Source organism: Diospyros lotus, chromosome 6, assembly GCF_014633365.1.
Source record: "Diospyros lotus cultivar Yz01 chromosome 6, ASM1463336v1, whole genome shotgun sequence".
Classification (NCBI taxonomy): domain Eukaryota; kingdom Viridiplantae; phylum Streptophyta; class Magnoliopsida; order Ericales; family Ebenaceae; genus Diospyros; species Diospyros lotus.
The window spans coordinates 21,842,925-21,867,546 of NC_068343.1; the positions used below are offsets into that span (position 1 = coordinate 21,842,925).

Below are 24,622 nucleotides of genomic sequence, written 5' to 3' on the forward strand. Positions count from 1 at the left end.
GAAAAAACTCCTTCAAACTCAGCCAATAATTCCTCCAAACTTCGGGGTAGTCCCACTTGCAGTTCATTGTATTCGGCAGCCACCTCTCCAATTTCCAGCAGCACTCCCTCCCCATTCTCTTTAAACGCCTTCATTATAGCTTTTAAGGAGACTAATGTCTTACTTAAGCTAGGATCACCCTACAATGTCACTGCCATTCCCCCCATTAGAAACTTCATGGTCAGATTCCTCCAATCCACACTCATCTTCCCCACTGAAGCCAACCACTTCATGCCAAGAATGACATCAGAACTTCCTAACTCAAGGGGAAGGAAATCTTCCACTATCTGCAGGTTATCTAGTGTCAGTTTCACCCCCTTGCAAACTCCTGCTCCTTGTACAGCCATCCCAGTTCCCATTATCACCCCATACCCAGCCGTTTTTGTCCTCGGCAAACTCAAACGTTGCACCAATTCGGATGCGATGAAGTTGTGAGTTGCTCCGCCATCCACCAGAACGACCACCGGCTGCCCTTCTATGAGTCCCCTTAGCTTCATCGTTTGAGGTGTAGTTAATCCCACCACCGAATTCATGGATAATTCAATCACCTCTCCCCCATATCCCAACCCTTCATTGCCCCCTTGCACTGCTTCTTCCTTTACCACAGCCTCGCCCATTTCTTCGTCATAGATCATCAACACTTGGAGCTCTTTATTCTTGCACCTATGGCCAATCGAGTATTTCTCATCGCAGCGGAAGCAAAGGCCCTTCTCCCGCCTTGCCTTCCACTCAGCCTTACTAAGCTTCTTGAAAGGAAAGTTGCCACCATTACCAGCGGGGTGAATCCTAGGGCTTGGCTGATTTACGGACTTTTGGGAGGAACCCAAACTTTTCGCTAGCACCGGGGACATCCGACTTGCGATCGCGATTGTTGTGGAATACCCGCTCCTGGTTGGTCCGGTTGCCCGATGGCAATTCTGAAGAGCTACGTTCTTGTCCTCAATGTTTTGGGCCACTACCATAATTCGATCGAGCCCCCGCGGTTGTAACACCCTGATCTCAGCTCTTATCTCTGGGTTGAGGCCGTTGAGGAATTGGCCTTCCAAAAACGCCTCAGGAACATCAGGCACTTCCGGCCATGGTCTCAAACTTCAAGCGATACTCCTTCACCGATCCCTCCTACCGAGGAGCCAAGAAACACTCCTCTAGCGACCCCTCCTGAGTGGGGCGAAATCGGCCCAGAATTCCTTGCTTCAGGCCTTCCCAGCTCTGAATTCCTCTTCGCCTTGTCTCCCATTGGAACGAAGACAGTGCTGCTGCTTCGAAACACAGGGCTACGGATTCTATCTTCTCCTCGTCCGTTAGTTGGTTGACAGCAAAATACCTTTCGGCTCGAAAGATCCACTCATTCGGATTTTCTCCTTCGACAATGGGCATCTCCAATCGTCTCCCACGTAAGTCCGACCGGTACCCGCCCCCGATACCCCCCTCTGAGTCACAACCCCCCACCACCCCAAGGGTTACTTCGAAATCCATGGTGAATTCCGAAGGTCCTTCTCGCTCCTTGGACTTGTTCTTCCTCTCCCGCTCCAGCTCATCCCACTTCGTTCGCATGAAGGCAAACTGTTCAAGCATCACCGCTACATTGCGCTCCATCGTCTGGACATTCCCTCTAATGTCTTCAACTCCCCTTTGTACGCCTTCCATCTTCGACTCCAACTCACCAACTCTCTTCGTCAAGTTCACCATCAGGTTCGGAATGGCTCTAATACCAAATTGATAGGAACCCGATTGAATTCCAATAACAATCCACTATCAATAGTTCCAATTCCTTACAACAGCAAAACAAGAATGAAATAGGGCATTCGAGAGGCCCTAACTCTCCCAATTCACTATCAAAATTCAGCTACCTCACTCTCCCTCCTCCCCTCCTATTTATACCTCTCCCTGACCCCACTCTAATTGAATTCCCATTCACATGTTGATTATTCCCTCAGCAGTGTGGATTACATCTCTACCCCTCCATGCGCATGTTAGATATGAGCCCTAAAGACCAATTCTAGTGACACAAAGGGACTCGATCTTGTAATTCTTTAAATATTATTTAAATGGCAAGTTTATGTTTTATTTAAATTGCAATATGGTTTAAATTATAAAAACATACATCCATTAGTTTAATAAGGAGTGGATACCATTCTTAAGTGTTAAGCATACGAGTTACGGATAATCCACAGTTCATTATACTATAAACATGTTCCTGGCCGGAGAATTCCTAATCTGGATAATAGCAACTTGTAAAGGCCAGCACATCGTCTTTTTCCTTATTCAATATGAGATACTGAAAGATAAGGTTGGCGAGTCTCGTGCCATTCTGTATGAGATATAGAAAGAAGATGAGTGGGTGCTCGTTACAAGAACGAGTTCACTGAATGGGACTGTTAACATTAAATCACATGGGTTATTTCTCACGGGTCAATGATTTAATGTTAGCTGCGATTTTTGCAACTAGTCCTTAGACCTGAGATGACATGGATATCTGTGTATTGGTGGATTAGGATATCAGCGATATTATGTGGTTGTTCTAATCAAGGATAATCATATGTATCTATGTGCCTGATTCAGTGATACATGAGGTATGTGTGCATCAGACATGGAATCTATCACCTTGAGATTTATGAGGAAGATATCTTATGCGATCCAGTAATCACTTGACGATAAATCCTTGGCCGAGGTAATATGATGATGGAATTTGTTCCATACGGGTTGTGTCATAATTAGTCAAGATTGATTTTGGATTTGGTCATATGACGAGATTAAGAGATTCGACCTACTGACCATGATCTCATATTTTGTCGGGATATAGGATGATAGAGGGACCGTATTGCATGGTAACGTAGTAAAATATTCACAATACCTGCTTCACAATAAATTGGGTAATCATGACATATTGCTAGATGTTACTCGTGATTTACAAGAATTAATTGTTGATTATTCTTGTTGCCAATTTATTTGTGAACCCAGAAAGTCCCACAAAAAAAAAAAATCATTTTCAAAGAGTAAATAAATAAATTAGTAATTTTATAATTACAAATAATAGTGCATTTATTTATAAGATAAATAAGAATAATTAAATAATTATATTATGAATATAATTGTTTAATCATTAATTGGGTTGGGCCTTTTGCTAACACATTAGGCTTGGCCCAATAGCACTATTGGATTCAAGTTAACTTAAATGATTTGGGCTTGGCCCAATTACATTAAATGGAATGGGCTTGAGAAGCCCAACCCATTTAATGTATATATATAAGCTCTCCATCTCTTCATTTACTTCACTTGATGTCTTCTTGAATCACTTGAAGGTTGAGAGAGTTTTGAAGAAGTGTTCTTGAATCCAAAGAGATAAGTTAGAAATTTTTGTGAAAAATTTCTTTGTTTATCATTCTCTTTGAAATTCTTGGATAGAAGTGATTTCGGGTGGACCGACTCGGCATCCTACACTTGGAGGATTAAGCGACGAGAAATCTAACAGTGAAATCGGATTTCATCAAAAGAGGTAACCTTTCGTTTTTGTTTCCAATTAGTTAAACCATAATTTCTGAAAAACGGGATACCTGCAAACTAAATTTTAATTTCCGTTGCGCATATGATAAGATCTATGTAGTTTGATTGCAGATTTTTAGGAGTTTCCAAAGTTTAGTGATATGATTACATCTCGGGCCTTGTTAGGCCCATTTATTTTAAATCATGTTGATCCTATTTTGAGCCCAATTTATCATATTAAATCCGCTTTGGGAATATTTAATCTCAATGGGCCTTTCTTAAGTCTTCTAAGCACATTCCCATTCTCTTAAAAATCCTTGAAGCTACTTAAGCCCATATTTCTTCTCTAGAATTTCCCAAGACCTTGTTGGTCCCACACACTATCAAATCATGCCCTAACCACTTTGAGTAAGGTTGTTCACCCTACCTACAAGCATATTTCTCATAAAAAACCTAGAAATGCTCTTAAATGAGCAATAAATAATGCTCAAATTTTCTTATTGATCATTCAATACATTAAATAAAGGTACAGAATATTACATATATAAACTAAGGAAAGCAAGAGCAAAAACAACTGACACTCTTGCAAGTCATGCCCACAAAGGAAAGGCAGTGATGAGTTTGGGAGGATTAGTCACTTAATATAAATTTGTTTTAAGAGAAATGAACTTTGGAGGTGGGTATGGTTCCTAAAGTAATTGGGGAGTGCACAGCCATGAAGGTTGCATCTTTTCAAAGCCTTGGTCTGCCGAAAGGAATTTGGCGACTTGGTCCTGCTTTCTGGAATCAGCCTTATTTTTTGGTGGTAATGGTGATGAATTTGGTTTTGGAGCCATTTGTATTGTGGAGAGGAGAATGTTGACCATGCATTTCCTTTTATTTGTAATGTAAGCAGCAAACAGGACAAACATCAGTGAGGTTATAATCAACAGCATAATGAAAGTCTTTTTTGGATTCTGAATTTTAGAAAATTTAGTGATAGGGCGTCAGAGGAGCTCATTTACTAACGCCGGAGATGGAAAGGATACAAATGTTTGGTGACTGCATGTTCTGGAATCTTCACATTAAAATAATTTATAGGGCCAAAGAAGGTCCCCACTATTTGAACTTCCCATGGAAGAGCATTTGGATTCTAGAAGACCTAGTAGGAAAATAGTTGCTTCTTTGCATGGATGACAGCTTTTGATAATATTCTGATTGTTGATGGTTGGATTAGAAGATGGGAAGTCCTCAATAATTTTTTGCTGCATGTGTAAACATTATGAAGAACTCATGACCATGAGTCACTTGCCCATTCCTTGCAGGATTTCAAGGATTTATGGCCCTTGGTCCTGATCTTTGGCATGCTTGATTTCTCCTGGGTATTTCATGGGATAGTCAAGGAGGTCATCTATTCTTATCATGGAGCCTAGGTCAGGAAGTGTAGAGGAAAGTCCTAGATATTGGCTCCTTTTGCTTTGGTGTGCTTAACTTGACACACATGCATTGCAATCCTTAGACGTGCTGGAAGCAAGATATTTTTTTTTCCTATTTCATATAGCTAGGTCTTGGACAATGATGAGCCCTTCTTGATTCATTTTTGCGGACTTTGTTGGGACCTTTTAATTACCTCTTTATAGTTCATGTAGTCTTTTTAATTACTCTCCCCCAATCCTAGCAAAATGGGGAGCCTCATATACTAAGAATGCCCTTTTATTCTTTCTACATGCCAGCTCCCTTGGTGCCTTTTGACCTTTAATAAATTCTATATATTTACTTGACACCTCCACCACCCCCCCCCCCCCCCCCCCCCCAAAAAAAAAAAACTCCATTATGTTTAAGTCTTATATTAAGGATGACCAATACCACAGGGCCAGAAATCAAGTGTAGAACTCTAAAGCCAAAAGGGCACTGACATGCAGCTTACCCAAAAAAACTAGATGAAGATTTGCCAAGAAGCCAAATCAGAGTAAATGACAGGTGAGTAAATGGGCAAGATTGATAAATACTACAAATAACACAGAGAGAGAGAGAGAGAGAGAGAGAGAGACCTTGTCCCAGAAAACAGAAGATCCATGGCGGAACATGACAGGTAATGTTTGGTAGTCAATACTAAAATGCTGGAGAAGGAGCTCATTTTTTTCTTGAGCTTGAGTACCCTGCAGATTTTACAAACAAAATTCAGGGTTATGGCACTTGGTGACAGCACTTTTCCTTGTAGAATTAATTTTTGCGCCAAAACTAAATGTATATGAATTCTTGTGATATAATAGTACAAGCTAAAGTGGAAATATATCTCATGAAGGTAACAGAATTTCCGAATCAGAGAGGAAGGAAAATGAACCAATTCACTTGGATAAATCTTGGGTTCAAAAAATTAGGACATGCATATGGCAGGGAAATTGTGATAAATCAAACAGATAAATTGGGTGCAAGGACCTTATCCTGATAATAGTAAAAGCCTCAAATAAATTCAAATCTTTAAAGCTTTCACATTTAAAATACTAAAAGCCAAATAGAGGGATTGATATTCACTTATTTTCTAGGTTTTGGCATAAGCATACAAAGATTTGCAGACCTTGTCGGTAATCAAAAGGTGTCAGCTGGATTTGGACCGTCCTATATTTCCTGCCACATCCACATATTTGCAAGTGTGGAGTGTTGCTGATTGTATATTGGCATCTTAGAAACTTGGAATCCTCAGCATCTATAGCTCTCTTTGGGCTTTTTATCCATAACTTTCAGAGTGGCTTAGACTCAAGGGGAGAGGGGGGAAGCTACCATTTGCAGTTTGCAATTGCTGAGTCACTTGCTGCTGCATGACAGATGCAACCTAATTCGGTTCTAAACAGTCTTAACAAATATTAAATAGCCAAAGTGTTTTGGTAGTTAGGATTTGAAATGATGTTAATGCAAGGAATGAAGTCACTACAAGGCTAGGCAGCAAAGATAACAATAATCAAAAGCCTTCATCTCATTAGGTGGGGTCAGTTATTTGAATTCCAACTCTTTATCCATGACTAGATCCTCTATAAAGACCATTAATCCTATATCATGCATTCATGCTTAAGGGATTCCTTCCAAGTTCTTTGGTCTTCATCTACCTCTTTTGCTACAAGTTTCTTCCATTTCATTCACTCACCTCATAGGTACGTTCACTAGGCCTCTTCCCACTTATCCAAACCATCTTAACTGCACATCACACATCTTTTTAGTAAACACCACACCAACTTTATTATATATAATCTCATTTCTAATTCTATCTTTTCTTATATAGTTGCACATCCATCGTACCACCTACATCTCAATTATGCTCAAATTTTGCATATATTGCTACTTAAACTACCCAAGATTTTAAACCATATAACAAAAAACAGTTGTCTAATAACTTTCTTTTTAACTCTAAGGGAACTTTATGAATGAATAAGATGTTGGGTGCATGTTTCCACTTTAACTATCATGCATTGATCTAATGGTAACATCCTCCATAATCTCTCATTCTTTTTGAACACTTGATTTGAGATATCTAAACTGATCATTTCTAGGACTTCATCTTCAAAAATCACAATCTCACGACACATCTAGTTTTACTGAACTCACATTCCATATATTCGATTTTTTCAATTTGCTTAACTTAAACTTTTGAATTCTAAGGTGTTCCTCCATTATTCAAGTTTAATATTCATTAGTGTCCCATTTTCCAAAACAATATTGCATACAAGACCCTCACACCGCCAAACAAGACTTCAGGACAAAACAGAGGTCAACAGCTACCCAATCCTGAAGGGAATAGAGTGCAACAAATTAAAACCACCCTCAGCCGCTGTCAGTAGCCAAAATGTACTTCATAACTTATATATAAACAATCTGAATTCCTTCCTTCTCCAAAATCCTACATAAGACTTCATGAGGACTTTGCCAAAGGCTTTTTTCAAATTCATAAATATCATATGCAAATTTTCCATTAATCTTCAGACCTTTTCATTAGATGCCTTAGTAAATAGATAACTTCTATTGTTAACCTACAAGGGGAAAAATCAAATTGGTTAAAAGATCTTTGTTAGAAAATTATTTAAATTGAGTACATCAGTTAAATAAAGTGCATTAGTTTAATGAGCTGGAAACCAAATAGCTTGGCTGCCCAAGAGACATAAATTAGGAAGGTATTTCAAAAGACATTTGCAAACTAGGAAGTCCAAAAGATTTGCTTTCAAAAACTAAAACATTCATAATGAAAATATCTCCAAAAAAAAAAAAACTGTTATATATAGAGCATCTAGATCTAGGGTTGAGAAGTATTTGGTTTCCATCAGTTGGGGAAAAACTGCAAGTGATCGGAATCAAATCCAAACTAAGTTGAATCTCAGAGATAGAGTTGCTTGATCCCCTGCACAGTGGGAGGCTTCAACTATCTTCAAAGCAAATCTTTTGGACTGTAAATAGGATAACACCTTCAACACAAGAAGGCAGATAACAATAGTTTGGCAGTTGAGAATTGGCTAGTCAAGTGCATGGCAATCTGGTTATTGACCTAATAATGGAAAAAATAGTTGAAGTGACCAGGTTGCCCTTTGACAAGACTGATAGTCTGATTATGCAAGACAGTTAAACTATGAATTTTGTGGTATTAGTGAGATTCAGAGGAAGAATGGGGATTCAGCTGCACAAAAAACAAGCAGATGCTTGGGCCTCCCAAAACTTGGTTTCTCCTTGGGGTGATGGGGGTGGCTTCTTTGCAAGGGCACATCCCTCTAATTATCATATCATATATAGACTTCAACATGCATGTTGAGTTGGAGAAAAAAAGGAGTCTTGGTAGTTAATTCTGTGATAAGAAAGTAGAAACAACTCCAAAGAATAGAATTGTAAACATCTTCAACAAAGTGTTAATAAGGAATAGATTCAGTAACTTCCATGAAAAGGCAGAAATGCACTCAAACATAAACAGGGTACATGATTGCAATTATTTGGGACTCAAAACACTGCGTTGAGGATGAAGGCAATCCAGTTTTGACCTGTTGACTTTCACTTCTAGGTTTACAGTTTATAACCTTAAGACTCAGTTCATCCATGCACTTCTTCATCATCATGATCAATTGCACCTTACCCGAACCAAGTCAGGTCAGTGGCCTGGCATTTATAATGTCAATTGATTTGTAAAAATCAAATCAACAATACAATTCTATGCAAAAGAACAATTTGGCAAATTTTACACTGGATGCACTTACTTCAGACTATAAATGGTGTCCCCAGTGCACAAGGCTCCCCACTTTGATAAAAACGATAAAATCTAATACATGAAGAAGAAAATAATGACAGAAACAAAGTCTCTGCACTACATGCATGAAAAAAATGTAATTATGTTAATTATAAGATCATGCTTTACTAAAGAAAGACAGAACAAAAAGACACACTCCTCAGATAACATAACTAAATCCAATCAGAGGTTTGCACCTTTAAATACTCCTGAGCTTCCCTTTTGGTTTTGCCAGATTTAACAAGCATCCAGAAACAAGTATTGTACTGATTGTTAATGTGACCTGTAATTTAGAGTAAACATGAAAACAGTGATTTTACAAGGAAGTTCTCATGAAAAACCTATTTTAGAAAGGGACTCTTGTAAAACTTCTTGATTTATTTTTTATGGCTACAATACTAAAAAAAGCTATATATGAAAAATTAAATCAAGAAAAAACACGCTCACAATCAACTTGTCTCCATGCTAGATAATCTCGAATTATCTCCTTCGATGGATAGCATACAGCCCGTCCATCAAAATATGGAGAGCACTTCAACTCTTTCTGTGGGAAGAATTCTCTCCACTTCATTGCATACATTGAAGAGAAAAACGAGACAATGAGAGACACGATGCAGCTGCAAAATAAGGTGCTATTACAGTATGAATACAGTAGTTTCATTTGATCAGTTGTAACTTAACTATGAACAGAAGCTCAGTGTTCAACACACTTCTAAGCACATAACTTTTTACCACCCATCAAGGGGATCCGCGCATGTCAGCTGACAGGCCTCTTTCATAGAAGTCCTAACCCCAGAAATCTTTGTTTAAGGATGATATCCTTAAAAAAACCTCAGATCATGATCAGCAACTAGAAAATTCATTGCCTCCCAATTAGGGGGAAAAAGGAAAGGAAAATGAGAAGGTTTCATCTTGCTGTGTTCTACCAGAAAATGATTTTTCCACTGATTATAAAAAATAGTTTGATGAATATTTAACTTTTTATCATAGTTGAATTTAGTGAGTGATAGAGGTCAAAATATACCCATCTGCACTAACTGCCCTTGCAGTAGTGAAATGACCACAAATCAGTCTCCCAACTACTTTTCCAGCAGCAAGCATAAGATTTTCCAAGCTTGACCATGAACGACCCCCTTGGGCAAAAAAAAAAAAACAGCAAAGATGGCCTAACCAACTGAAATCCTAGACAGAGTATCTTTACTTGTGAAATGTGCTCAATTAAGTTTGAATTTACCCCCAAGTTTGGATTTGAACCATCGAAATTTACAGTAAGGAGGTCTCATGCGAACAATTAGCACAGTAAATCAGCTGAATCTTTAATATATAGACCATTTTCCACAGAGATATTGAAGTTCAAATTGAGCATGAACATGTCAACAAAACCCGGCCAACCATATGCAACCAGGGAGATATCAAGAATCAACTCTCATAAAGTGCCTCAAAAATTTCCTCATAGTTTGGAGTAAATGTTGCTTTGTTTTTCTGTCTTAATTTGGGGTTCTGCCATACAGGATACTATTGGAGAAAGAAAAGTTCAGCACAATGTCATAGAAAAAGACACCTGGCCAGCCTCTGACAGAACTGTGAATCCTTCCTCAAGACAAAGCTGCAAGTAAAATTTTTTAACATAAAAAAACAATGATAAGAATAAATAAAATGAATAATCATATTAAATTGCAAAATTTCAACCTCAAACTCTAAGTAAACAAAAACCAATTTTTGGTACCTATACTCATCACTAACGCCATATGAGAATACTACATCCCGGAACTCTTCCAACACAGCCACTGCACATGAATTCATAAGGTTCAAAGCCTGTCCATCATTTGGTTTCTCAAATTCATGTACTTCAGAAAATCTACCAAGAGTCATATAAAAAGAAACTTGTTTAGTTCCATAGCAACAACCTGACTTATTTCGGATTGGCATTATGGTAAGTCAGTCAAAGAAGTGGATTACCTGTGGAAGTGACAGCCATCAATTCTAACCACAATCCAAGTAAAAGGCATCAACTTTTGCTCAAATTGGAAGGACTTCACAAACTCAGGTTTAACTTTGTTGATGTCCTCTGCAAAACTACCCAACTCCTTCAGGAGACATGAGTGGCTATTCCAGAAACTTCTTGAGGCTATATTTCCTGAATGAACCATTATCACCTTTCTCCTCACTCTTTTAATAGGATTACCATTATTAGCATACTTAACAATATCTTCTACCTGAACAAGGATGATAGAGGTTTTAGCTTGGCAATTTAGGCATCCATGAATGAACCCAAATTCATATTCTTTATATATAAGGACAACCAAAAATAGGCTACAATCAAATCATCATTTTTCATTATGCATTTCAGGTCTCAAAGCTCAATGGAGTACTGTTGAACCATGAATATTGGTTCAGGTCCTTAATCCATGCATGACGAACAAGCATGCAGACCATTATGTTATTTTCTGTGGAGATGATTGAAACAACTGCACATGTTTAATACATGTTGTGGTATTTTAAAGTCATGTCATAGGTGAAGGATATCCATGAAAATCAGAATTCGCTTGAGTGGGTGAGGTGCCTAATGTGCACCTGGGCTGATGCTTGCAAACTTTGGGAGGGCGTTCTTGGGCCTGGGCAGAATTTATGAATCATGTTAGGCTAACACTGTGGAGCTGTCAACAAGTACAATTTTGCCATCATTGATGGTGTGGGAATTCTGCACTAAGATTGAGTGCCTTCCTACATTCTCCTTGGCAGTATGCAAGGAATCTTTGATGGCAGAGAGAGGCCTAAGCGAGCTCCAATGAAGAATCGAGGAATCTGATTCAGTCTGAAAAGGTGACTCAAGTTGATAATAGAAGGATAGCAATGCAACCCTATCACAGTCCCAACTTGCCCCATCCAAATGAAGGTAGGGTCAACACTAGTTGACTAGATTCAATATAGGAATCAGGAATTGCCCAAATCATTTCGGTTGGAAATGCATTGGGCATGGTATATGAGTAACACAGCGATATCCTGTGAGTTTGTATGAGAGAAAGGAGTGGTAGAGGGCTTGGGGAGTCTACCAAACAGTTGCCTGTTCGCCTGTGGGGCGCAACTGCATAAAACCAACAGTTGATGTAGTAAGTCAACTGATGGATTGGATGCTGGAAACAGGTTAAAACTCAGGTAAGCAACTGACTTTGAAGCTGATTTTGAGGGGTTTAAATGAAAAGATAATTAAGTGCATTTTGGATATGTTTTTAGGCATAATGAAAGGATTCCAATGATATAAAATTATTAATTTTGGTTAAGATTAGTGAAAGTTTAACTAAGGGATTAATAGTCTAAGAAGGATTATACATGATCTTCTACATTCTTAGATAGCTCTCTAGAAGGAGTGACTCACATGCTTGTGTTGAAACGGGTGAGGGGGTGAATGGATGAGAATTAGGCAAGTGTCTAGGGCTAAATGTCAAGAAGAGGAGGCCACACCAGTCCAGCTGCTTGAATCTGCTTGTAGATAGGTCATTCGAAACTCATTCTCTAGCACAAGAAGTTAGAGTGAGAGGCCCTCCTATAAACTAGAGAGACAAAGTGCTGGAGGAAAGGAAAGGAATGGCTAAGAATAGGAAAAGCTAAGAAAGTGAAGAGGTTCTGCAGAAAGCTTGAAAAAACTGAAATTGAGTGAGGTAAGTGCATGGTTGTGTTCTCAATTTTTATGTGACATCACATGACATCTTGAAATGTGAAAATAAATTGAGAAAATAAGTTGGGAATTGATATCTTGAGAATTATGGAAAACATATTTTATGTTAGCATGTGGTTATTTGATATGATGGGACCATGCAGTGGAGTCTAGGGAAAATCCATTGACCACAATGGAGCCAAAATGACTCAAGCAACTAGAATCTAGCTACTAATGTGACGCAAATGAGATTCTAGTTTCTCAACAGTTGGGTAAAAGGCTAGGTGCACTCCTGGTGACTCAACAAGGTACTTGTGGATAGGGACCTAGGTATCATCCTGAGGAACCCTAATCCACGTGGATCAATGGGCTACACAAAAACACCCATTGAGATTATTATATTATTAATAAATTATTGATTATTGTGGTTAGTGGATATCTACTTCACTGTTATTGCTACACCACGTGACATGAGATTGTTCATTTATATCAAATGCATTGGGTATGTATGAAAATGAAACTATTTTTATGGCATACATATGAAAATATAATGATAATATGGTTAGCAAAAAAACAATAATGTTAATATGAAGATGGGCTAAAATGGTTCATAATTAAAATGAATGGAACTCAGGCGTGGATATCCCAACAGTTTCTTATATGGCTAAAGTGTTCATAGTTCTGAATTTTACTCTCGCTGAGGATATACGAGGCCCGTTTGGTAGACTGTTGGTTTTCTATTTTCTATCTTCGTTTTCATTATTTTTAAAATAAAAACAAGAATGGTGTTTGATTGTTTATTATCATTTCCGAAATTTGGAAACTCCCCCCCCCCCCCCCAAAAAAAAAAAAAAGAATACAAAGGGTGAGCCTCAGTAAGAATGGTAAGGTTGCTCCTTTGTGATTAAAAAGTCACGTCTCAAGTTGTGAAAGCAGCCTCTTCGTAAACAAGCAAGGGGAAGGCTGCAACCAAATACAACCCTTGAGTAGGGTGCCTAGGGATACCCTTTTCCTCAAAGAAAATGAATATGAAAAAAAGGTCTTTTAACAATTTTCATTTCTTCCCCTTGCCTACCGTCTCCACCATTAGTGACCAAACTTGCCAAAGGCTTGTTGGCAAGCCATCTGGCAATCACTGTCACCTCAACAATTCACTGGGAAGTCTTTGGCAGCAAGGAGGGTAGGGAAGAAAGGAAAATACAAAAAAAATTGAAGATAACACTGAAAATAAACCATGGTGGTCAAGCATGTTAAGTTTTCATTTCCTAAATGAAAATGAAAACCGGACACAAAAAACTAAAAAAGGAAGACTGAAAAAAGAAACTGAAAGCTCCATCAAACAGGCCCTTGGATATTCAGCATTTAAGTATTTTAACAGTAGAAATTCAGTATTCTACCAAAGCATTCATAGTTTAGAATTTGTGCAGCTATTACACGGTAATATTCAAACTTCTCCACATGTTCAATTAATTAAATGCAAATCAATGGAGAACATCAAGGAATAGAAATATAAGAGAATGAGAGAAACCTCTATTTTGAGAACACATGATCCTTGACGGAATATGTTGGGGATAGTTTTGTAGTTGATTCCAAACTGTTGGAAAAGCAGCTCATGTTTCTCTTGTTTCTGGGTACCCTACAGAAATGACAAATAGAGCATACAGAGAAAGAAGCACATGTTGATATGACATAGATGTAGTCATGTCGGAAATAACAGAACCACAGTTAAGACATTGCAGATTAGTTTATCTATATCCGAATTTTGAGCGAGTAGATAAAACCACTGGGCATAAAATGATATACTGACATAAAGAAATGAGGATTAGAAGTTAAATAAAGGGTTCCCAAGATAATTAATTGTCCAAACTCAGATTACAACAAAACTATGTCTCTTAATTATGTATACATGCACCCAAATTACTAGATCAACCAGGAAACAAATATCAGGATACAAAGAAATATTTTTGCTGCCTCACATCAACCACTAGGGAATTCCTAATTGGATCTGTACATATGTGGGTATAAATAGATAAAAACATAGATGCAATCCTTTACACCTTTGAAGCACTTCAACTAGAAAAAGCATTGTCTTCGTCTGCTCCTTTAATAGATAAAAGGAGATCAATAGCATGAAAAACCCTTTTACTTCTTTTACTTTCAAATGCACTGCAAAGAAAGTTAAATACAGATATCACTTGGAACCAAAAAGAATGGTATTTCACCAATCTGATCCTATCCTCACAAAAAACAACCACCTACATCAGGGCGCATTACATAGTACAAATGTTTAATTTGATTATACAAATCCAATTGCCGAACCTTTAAAATTTCTTGTGCTTCCACTTCAGTCTTTCCAGATTTAATCAGTTTCCAAAGGCAAGTATAATACTGATTTTTTATATGACCTGCAAAACAAACGTTTAGATGTTACGTTTCAGACCATTTATGTTCCCCTTACACAGCTCAAGGGGTTCAAATATGTACAGGTTTAAACATGCAATTAACAATAAGCAATTTGTCATTTAGCTTTTCCCACATAGCGGGGGTAAAGGCTAGGTACGTTGTTGTTGCTGTAATTTCTCATGAGCTTTATTTATTCTTAGCTCCCACTTACAGTCATTTTGTCTCCAAGAAAGATATGCTTGAAGCACCTCCAATGATGCACAAACTATGACCCGGGCTTGAAATGAAGGGGGGAACCTCAACTCCATCTCAGGAAAATATTCTTTCCATTTTGTGACATACACAGATGTGAAGGAGGAGACAATGAGGGATAGAATTTTGCTGCATAGGCATTTGAAACAGTGAGCCCATATGAAATCTCTTACCCAAAAAGGGGAATAATTTACAAGAATCTTTTCCTAATAAGTATGTCTGCCTCTATGTTGCATGCTTATAAACTCAAAACATATAAAGTCGTAAAGCCATGCAATATTTTCATATTCATGTCAAGCAAATATCTCCATCATCATCTCTACCCCTGGGCACAATTTTTAAAACGGAATTCTTGACCTCTCTCTCTCTCTCTCTCTTCTTAATGTATTAAAGGGTAGCCACCCAAGTACAAAGAAGGATCAAAACAAACAAAACTGCCTATCCTATATACATTGCACCAAAAAGCTATTACCAAATAGCAAATTCCGAAAATGAGTTCCAAGGTGGATCAACACCAAGAATCAACTTACAATGGATATATGACCTATTTCCAATTTAAAAGGACACACTTCTATCTGAACAGAAGTTCTTCAATTGTACTCAGCAAATAATCCAGAGTATGAAGAAGACAAATAGTTTCTTATATTCATTGATAATACACATCTGTCATTAATACACATAGGAGAGACTATATTTGGTAGGTCAACTCCCAATGAATCAGGAAACTAATCCTAAGAATTAGGAAAGGTAATAACAAGAGAAAGACTAGGGATTATACAAGATTGTACAAGATTTCCTGAATAAGACAGATTCTATAGGCAGAGAAGTGTTATTTTAGGCATTTCTAACTCTCCCCCTCAAGCTGGGAATGGAAGCTGATGAATGGATGTCTTCCATTCCCAGCTTTTGCTTGTGATCTCCTGAAAGTATGAAATCCCTTAGTTAAGACATCAGCTCGCTGATTACTCGAAGGCATGTAGGGAATACTAATCAACCCACTATCCAATGTTTCCTTTATGAAATTCCAATCCACCTCAATGTGTTTAGTGTGATCATGCTGGGCCAGATTGTGTGCAATGTTGATTGGAGATTTATTGTCACAATAAAGCTTCACAGGTCCTTTTCTCTTGATCTTAAGATCATCAAGAACTATCTTAAGCCACAAAAGTTCACAAATCCCATGTACCATAGCTCTAAATTCAGCTTCTGCACTAGATAATGTAACCACATTCTGTTTCTTGCTCCACCAAGTTACTAGATTGCCCCCTAGATAGGTACAATAGTCGGATGTAGACCTCCTGTCCACTAAAGAGCCAGCATAGACAGCATCTGTGTAAGCCTCCAAGTCAAGTTCCTCACCTCTTTTGAATAAGATCCCTTGTCCTATAGTTGCTTTGAGATAATGTAAAATTCTATGAATTGCTTGCCAATGCTTTTCCCTTGGGTCATGCATGAATTGAATCACAATGCTCAATTCATAGGCTATATCCAGTCTACTGTGGGAGAGGTAGATTAATCTCCCAACAAATCTTTGCTATCTCCCCTTATCAATTGCACCATCCTCTTCTTCTTTACCTAGTCTATGGTTCAGCTCAGTGGGAGTACTTGCTGCCTTGCTACCTAGAGTGCTACCTAGAGTCCCAGTTTCCTTGAGAAGATCCAACACATACTTCTGCTGAGAAATCAAGATACCCGTCTTTGAGTAAGCCACCTCAATGCCTAGGAAGTATTTCAGCTTCCCGAGGTCTTTGATCTCAAAATCCTCATCCAAGCATCTTCAAAGAGATTCTCTCTCAGCTAGATCATCTACGGTTACAATGATGTCGTTAACATCCACAAGTTGGGTTGTTATTCCACCTGTGATTGAGTGTTTTATAAATAAAGTATTGTCTCCTTAACTCTGGTTGTACCCCATTGCTAGCATAGCTTTCGTAAATCTCCCAAACCATACTTGAGGAGATTGCTTTAAACCATACAATGCCTTTTTCAATCTACAAACTTTATTATTACTGAAATTTTGATCAAATCTGGGTGGTGGTTCCATGAACACTTCTTCCAAGTCGCAATGCAAAAATGCATTCTTCATATCAAACTGTTGTAAACACAAACCAAAGTTAGCAACTAAGGGCAACAATATTCATATTGTATTCATTTTCGCTACAATGCCAAAAGTCTCTTAATAATCTACCCCATGCATTTGAGTATACCTATAATGCCAAAAGTCTCTTGATAATCTACCCCATATATTTGAGTATTCACTTTTGCAACCAACCTAGCATTGTCCCTTTCTAAGGACCCATCAGCCTTATACTTCAAGGTAAATACCCATTTCCATCCCACTGTTTTTTCCGCTTAGGTAAGGTGACAATTTCCCATGTCTTATTCTTCTCAAAGGCATTCATTTCCTCTTTCATAGCTTGCACCCAATTCCTATCCCTTAATGCCTCTTGTAAGGTCTGAGGAATGTCAATGGAGTGTAGGGTAGTAAGGAAATTTTTATACCATGAAGACAATATATGGGAAGATACAAAGTCAGAACTTGGGTGTTGAGTGCATTTCGGGTTCCCTTCCTAGTAGTAATAGACAAATCCAAATCAAGAGAGTATGACTCATCAAAGGAAGCAGAATAGGAAGATGCAATACTTGGAGATGAAGAGATGTAGTACTTGGTTTTGGTTCATCTTCATGAATTTGCTGAGGTTCAGAAGTAGGTCTCTTCTTTCTTGAATAGACTTGTAGTGGCTTAGTAGGATTCAGATCCAGTTGCTGCCTTTCCTGGGTATTTTTAGGTTCGATTCCAAGTGCTCTTTGGGAATTTGTGGTGTCAATTTTAGGTTCAAGGGAGGAATCTATACTCGAGAAGGACTTGGAATTAGAAGCAAGTGTGTTGGATATGGGGATGCCATCAAGAAGGAATTCCCCCTTATCTTCCTCCTTGAAATTCTGCCCCCTGAAGATACGGGGTGTGGCCTTGGAAGAATGATGCATTTCAATGAAAAGTGACATCCATAGAGAAAAAGAATTTTCAAGCTGGAGGATGATAGCATTTATAACCCTTTTTAGTGTTAAGAGTATCCCAAAAACACACATTTTAGAGCCCTTGGATCAAGTTTACCCCTATGGTGAGCATGAACATGCACAAATGTGACATAGCCAAACACTTTAGGTTGTAATTTTGAATGGGCATGGAAATCATGATAGAATTTTGAGAGCACATGTGTAGGACTTTGATTTCCTAGTACTCTAGATGGTATCCGATTGATTAAGCTGCCATTAAAACAAATTCCCCATAAAAGTGTTTCAAAACATCATTTTGAAACAAGAGTGCCTGTGTAACATTAAGAATGTGTCTATTTTTCCTTTTTGCTATGTCATTTTGTTGAGGTGTATCGACACACTAGGACTCGTGAATAATTCCCTCCCTTCGAAAAAATTTGAGAAAGAGTTTGATTAAAATAATCTCTTGCATTATCAGATCTAACCCGTTTTATAGACACCCCAAATTGTGTGCTAATTAGTTTGTGAAAAGTGGGGAAAATATGGCTAACTTTTGATTTTTCTTTCATGAGAAATAACCAAGTTATTCTAGAGCAATCATCCATGAAAGACAAAAACCACCTAGCCCTAGTAATATTAGGAATTCTAGATGGACCCCAAATATTAGTGTGAATCAAGGGGAAAGGCATAAAAGACCTAGAATTACTTAATGTAGATGACACACGATGATGTTTTGCAATTTCATATATATCACAATGGAAACTATAAATATTAACATTACTAAAGAATGAAGGATATATGTTTTTGAGCAATTGGAAAGGTGGGTGTCCAAGTCAGTAGTGATAAAGCCAAATTTCATATGTATTGGATGAGAAATCTAAACATGAAAGGGAAAACCTTTTTTTTTTTTCATTGGTCATTCATCTCTTCAAGATAGTAGAGCCCATTCCTTTCCTTAGCGAATCCAATCATTCTCCCCGTAACCAAATCCTAAAAAACACAATGTGTAGAAAAGAAGGTTATTTTGCAATTGAGATTCTAGGTAATTTGAGGAATAGAGATCAAATTAGTGGATAATTTAGGCACATGCAACACATTTTCCAAAAGAAGGGTAAGGGTCAAATTGACAATTCCTTGGCTAACAATTGTGATGGAAGAGCCATCAACAACTGTAATTTTCCTAGTATTAGGACAAGGTTTATAGGAATCAAACTGTGTTGGACTATGGTTCATGTGATTGGTGGCTCCTAAGCCTACAACCCAAGAGTTAGAATAGGACACCTCTAAGGCATTAAAGCTATATGAGACGAGGCATTTACTTGATTCAGCCGATGAACACTTATTAGAGGATGGAGTAAGGGAATTAAAGGTCTCTTAGCCTATTAATTTCTTCTTTCTTTAGTTCTCCAGATTCTACCTTCAGCCTTTTCTTGGGGAGTGTTTTCTCCATTTGTGTAATGTACTCTGCTTTGCTATTGTCCCTTAAATCCTTCGTTTTGACTCAGGATTTGTGCTTTCTCATGAAGCTTGAAACAATTATCCCTTATGTGATGGGATTTTTTGCAATTAGTGCACCAAATCCCTCTTGGTTAGGAGACTTAGTGAATTTTTCCTTTTGTTCTCAGTTTTATTACCATGTCTTGAGTTATACCCTTAGTTCCATCTTTTGTGGTTCTTATAGAGATCATAGTTGAACCTTCAGCTGTTTGGGTGTCAGGTGTAACTGACTTTCTGCTTTCCCCAACCCAAATAATAAAGAAAACTTCACTAAGTGACAACAACTTCTCTTTCCCCAATACTTGTACCTTAACCTGATCAAACTTGGCATTGAGACCTGCAAGGAAGTCAGTTTGCCCCTCTCCACAAATTCTTGGAGTGTCTTGGCATCATCACTACACTTTCATCTTAATACCTTGATAATGGTCCATTTCAAGCCAATTACCTTTCATTAGATTATAGTATTCAGTCGCTGAGAGTGTACCTTGCTTGGTGGTTGATATCCTTGTCCTAATCTCATAAATAAGGGCTGCATCTTGGACCTTCAAATAGGTCTGGCAAACTGATTCCCAGATTTCTTTAGCAATAGACAAAACATACAATTCTTATTGATCTCTAGTTGAATTCCAAAGCTAGGACATAATCAACAAATCCTCTTCATCCCAAGCATAAAACTTTGGGTCACTAGGATTCGGTCATGTTCCATTCAAATGACTGATCTTTCCCTTTCCCTTCCCCTTTAGGAATGTTGTCATTATTTGCGACTATTGGATAGTTTCTCCCATTCAATCGGTAGGTAGGATTAATGCTCTAAAGTTCCCCGCTGGACACATTATGTCCTGACTCAAAGGTGGTTCCAAATGAACCTGATGGCATGGTCATGAAAGTTTATGACATTGTTTAGGAAGAGGAATTGGAACAAAGTTTTGGTGATGAAGGCTGGTTATTAGATGAAAGGAAGTGTGAGTTCAATCAACAATGTAAGCCGATCAATTTGGGTAGGTCTACTCGATGAAAGATCCCAACAGTTTCCATCGACAATGAAGGTCGATTCTTAGCAATGAAGCCTAGTAAAGGGCAGGCCCAAGAGCAACTCTGATACCATGAAGAAGAAGAATAGTTTCTTATATTCATTGATAATACACATCTAGCATTTATACACATAGGAGAGACTATATTTGGTAGGTAAGAATCAGGAAACTGATGCTAGGAAATAGGAAAGGTAACAACAAGAGAAAGACTAGGGATTATACAAGATTGTACTAGATTTCCTTAATAATGTAGATTCTATAGGTAGAGAAGAGTTATTTTAGGTATTTCTAACATAATACAATGATGTGTTGAAAGTGATGCAATTTTCCTCCACTTTCTCTATATGACCCCCTCCGAGCAATCATAAGATTCCCCAAAGATCCAAGGGAACCCACACCATTCTAATTTGACTCCAAGAAAACACCACGACTCTTTAGCCACCAAGCAACCAAAGACCAGGTACCTAAACTATTTTTAAACTAAATACCAGGTGCCTAAGTCAGTCAGGACCAGACAGTGCTTTAAAGTTCAAGATGGGTTGTTCATACTTTTCCAAAGGTTACTCCAAAGGAACATTAGGACAATGCATGGAGTTTAATTTACAATCAACAAAAGCAAAACCAAGGGTATCAAGAATCTTAATGACAAAAGACACGCACATGCACCACCTCCATTATCCACATTAATTTTTTCCAAGAGAAAAAAGAGATTCAAGAGAATGATTGTGTAAGGTTAGATTCATATATTCAATATGCCCATAGTGGTTCTAGGAACTGAGCACCAGTTGCATTTTGATAAGTATGATGATGACCCTAGCTTTGTTTGAAAAGTAACAAATGAATAGCTTCACATGATGTATAAGTAAACTGCATCACATGCCAGAATGATGTGACCATTTGGAGGTTCTTAAAGGGCAAGAGTAATGCAAACTAAATTAATGAATGACTAAAAAAATGAAATAGAACAAACGCATACATACGCAACAAGGTACTTGCAAGGACATGATTGCTAAATTAACTCATTAATGCAATGCCCATAGCAAAACAATTGAAATGAAATGACCCACCATGGTAAAAAGAAATTTTGTAAGTAATTAGCATATTACCACAAAATGAAGCATAACAAAATCAAAATGAAGTGCTGATGACAAATGTTATTATGATCAGTATTTTTCAGAAAAGCATTGGCATCAGTAATATGACACACAAGTCCCTCAAAACAATTCCAGCCAGTTACAGAACAAACCGATGAAAAGAACTCAACATTTCATGATCATTTCAGAAACTGCTAAACACCCTCCAACAGTATATGAGCTAGGGTATCTACCCCACAAAAAAGAATTCACATTGAAAAATAGTAAGGAATTCTCGTAACAAACATATAAACAAATCAGGGTAGTTAAGTGATGCTTGTTTTGCAAATAGAAGCTATTGAGTAAGAGCCCATTTAGTAACAAATTCAACTAAAGAGAAAGCAACTCTAGCCATTTTTATTTGAAGCTGAGCTAATTACTTGCACTTTTCTTTTACGTAAGTCAGCTCCTTTGCAGAAGGAAGCTAAGAAATCAGAAATACCTTGCACGCCTCTTGTAAAAGTTGGACTCCTTTTTGAAAACAAAGCTGCAGGCCACATTCAAACTGTAAACAAGCCTCAAATACCAAAGGAAATGATAGCAAGATGATAATAAGTACAATGCAAGTTGAGCGAGATGATGAAATGAAAGCAAGGGCTACCTGTACTCATCACTGAACCCGTAAGAGAAGACTATGTCATGGTAATCCTCTAAAACAGAAGTTGCGCAAGAATTCATCAAATTCAAAGCCCTCTCGTCATTTGGTTTCTCAAACTCATGAGCATCCGCAAATCTATGAGAAACAATCGAAGGATTTAGTGAGTTCTCAGCACCATTAGCTTCAATTTTAATGAAAGAAAACATAAAACAGTGTTAAAAGATGGCATTTGTCCAGTTTGCGTCGAGTAAGGAAGGGAGTTCATCTTGTTACCCGCGAAAATTGCGGCCTTGGATTCGAACAACAATCACGTTTGGAAACATAACTTCATCTTCAACTTCGAATGATTTCACGTACTCGTATTTGCTGTTTGCCATATCAACAACACGCAACTGTGCCCTCTGGAACTATCGAGCCACTCGGAGGTGGACGTTGCTTGTCGGCGGTCCACCAGAAGCTCCGCCGGTCAGAATCAGGGCGCCGCCAGAATGTCCTGCGGCTGCGGCGTTTGTATTTCTAATTTTCCTAGACACCATTCCATCTTTCCTCTCTTTATACCATTTGGTTTGCTTTTAAAAGAATTTTGAGACTAAATTATATTTTACTATTTAAAAATATTTTAAATGATCTATAAAATTAAATTTTACTGATTTATATCTTACCAAATTATTAATCCTGCAGCTATAAGCTATAGCTGCTTTGTTGGATTATATTTTGATTGTTTAATATAATAAAATTTTAAATTATACACTTTTCAAGCCATTTTATATTTATTTAGTTGAATCTATTGGATTATAAAAAATGTAGATACATATATGTAATATGGTTTATAGTTTGATTTATGATTTTTTTTATTATAAATTATAACCAAATTATAAATCATATTTTAATGGATCGAACATAATTAATTTAAGTCATAATTCATATTAAAAAATTTAAATTTTGAATCATTTTAAAATATCGAGTTTAAGGGAAAAAAAATTGACAAATTTAAAATTGTCTATTTTTGTCAAAATAAAATAATAGATTTTAAATTAAAATTGAGGTTGTACAACGAGTTTGGTATATTTAATACATTTAATATCACTAAGTAAAATTATGCATGCTTCTAATGCATAATATAAAAATACATATAACATCTACAAAACATTACATGTCGCAAAAATAACTAAACTTCCCAAAATCTATGCTTCAAGAACTTTTTTCCCCTTCAAGTAGCTTGCTTTGTCTGAAATATTTGAATATTTTAAAAAGTAAACTTAAGTTAGAAGATGAACATTCTTAGGTTGACAAAAAATAAGGTTGTATTATTTTTACTTTTCAATTTTCAGTTTTGACTTTTGAATTCATTTTCAGTTTTTTGTTTTGATAGTCTGTTTTCTCTTTGTCATTTTGAAAAATTATTTCTTAAAATAGAAAATTAGAAAGCGCGTTTTCTTTGAAATTTTAAAAATAATTTTTTAATAATATTTTATTCAATAAATCTAATTATCCAATAAATTATAAATATTTAATGTTAATATATTATTAAAAAAATATATACATTTTAAAGTTAATGAATTTTGTAATTTTTTTTCCTATTACAATAATAAAATATGAATAAATAAATATATTTTGAGTTTATAATTTAATTTTTATGAAAACACTCAAAACAACTTTTTGTTGTTTTAAGTTTTATTTCCAATTTTTTTTTCAAAAATGTATTTTTAAAAACAGCAAAGAGAATGCGTTTTCATTATTTTAAAAACATTACATGTTGCAAAAATAACTAAACTTCCCAAAATCTATACTTCAAGAACTTTTTTCCCCTTCAAGTAGCTTGCCTTGTTTGAAATATTTAAATATTTCAAAAATGAACTTAAGTTAGAAGATGAACCTTCTTAGTAAAGACAAAAAATAAACATTTATATAAAATGTGAATGAAGGAAAATGCAAATTTTTATTTTGCAGTGCCACTTGCGACTATGTTTGCCTCCTTCCAAGACTTTTATCAATCAATGCCAGAAACACCTCTTGAAATGTCCTAACCATGTAACTTTAAAACTAAGTTGCAAAGAAAATGTAAGTTTCTACTCCATAATAACACTTATAATAGTGTCGACATCCTTTCAATAACTTTTTCAATTAACATTAGAAGTACCTCTTGGAAGGTCCCCAACCATGTTATTTTGAACCTAAGCAGCATAGGATAAAATAGCCTGGTCATGCATGATCACGAATACAAATGAGAAGCCAAAACAAAGTATATTTCCAAAACTAGTTTCCCATGTAATATGAAAAAATTACTAAGTAAAGAGT

General features: G+C 36.9%; 1 protein-coding gene across 9 annotated transcripts in view; it reads right to left on the minus strand.

Moving 5' to 3' along the window:
- The window catches only part of LOC127804761 (tRNA(His) guanylyltransferase 2-like), a 41,680-nt gene extending 18,836 nt beyond the window's left edge, over positions 1 to 22,844 (minus strand). For 6 of the 9 annotated variants that reach the window (XM_052341742.1, XM_052341745.1, XM_052341739.1 and 3 more), the window contains exons 1-12: positions 22,598 to 22,844; positions 22,328 to 22,459; positions 22,169 to 22,213; positions 15,028 to 15,197; positions 14,733 to 14,818; positions 13,942 to 14,049; positions 10,718 to 10,974; positions 10,485 to 10,616; positions 10,320 to 10,364; positions 9,206 to 9,375; positions 8,956 to 9,041; positions 5,553 to 5,660 (exon numbers count right to left, since the gene is read on the minus strand). In XM_052341742.1, the coding sequence (XP_052197702.1) occupies positions 5,553 to 5,660; positions 8,956 to 9,041; positions 9,206 to 9,375; positions 10,320 to 10,364; positions 10,485 to 10,616; positions 10,718 to 10,974; positions 13,942 to 14,049; positions 14,733 to 14,818; positions 15,028 to 15,197; positions 22,169 to 22,213; positions 22,328 to 22,459; positions 22,598 to 22,701 (1,443 nt within the window). In that variant the 5' untranslated portion in view covers positions 22,702 to 22,844. Of the gene's footprint in view, positions 1 to 5,552; positions 5,661 to 8,729; positions 8,832 to 8,955; positions 9,042 to 9,205; positions 9,376 to 10,319; positions 10,365 to 10,484; positions 10,617 to 10,717; positions 10,975 to 13,941; positions 14,050 to 14,732; positions 14,819 to 15,027; positions 15,198 to 22,168; positions 22,214 to 22,327; positions 22,460 to 22,597 lie in introns of those variants that run through there. The other 3 variants (XM_052341747.1, XM_052341748.1, XM_052341746.1) reach the window with 3 other exon arrangements.
- Between the last annotated feature and the right edge of the window lie 1,778 nt (positions 22,845 to 24,622).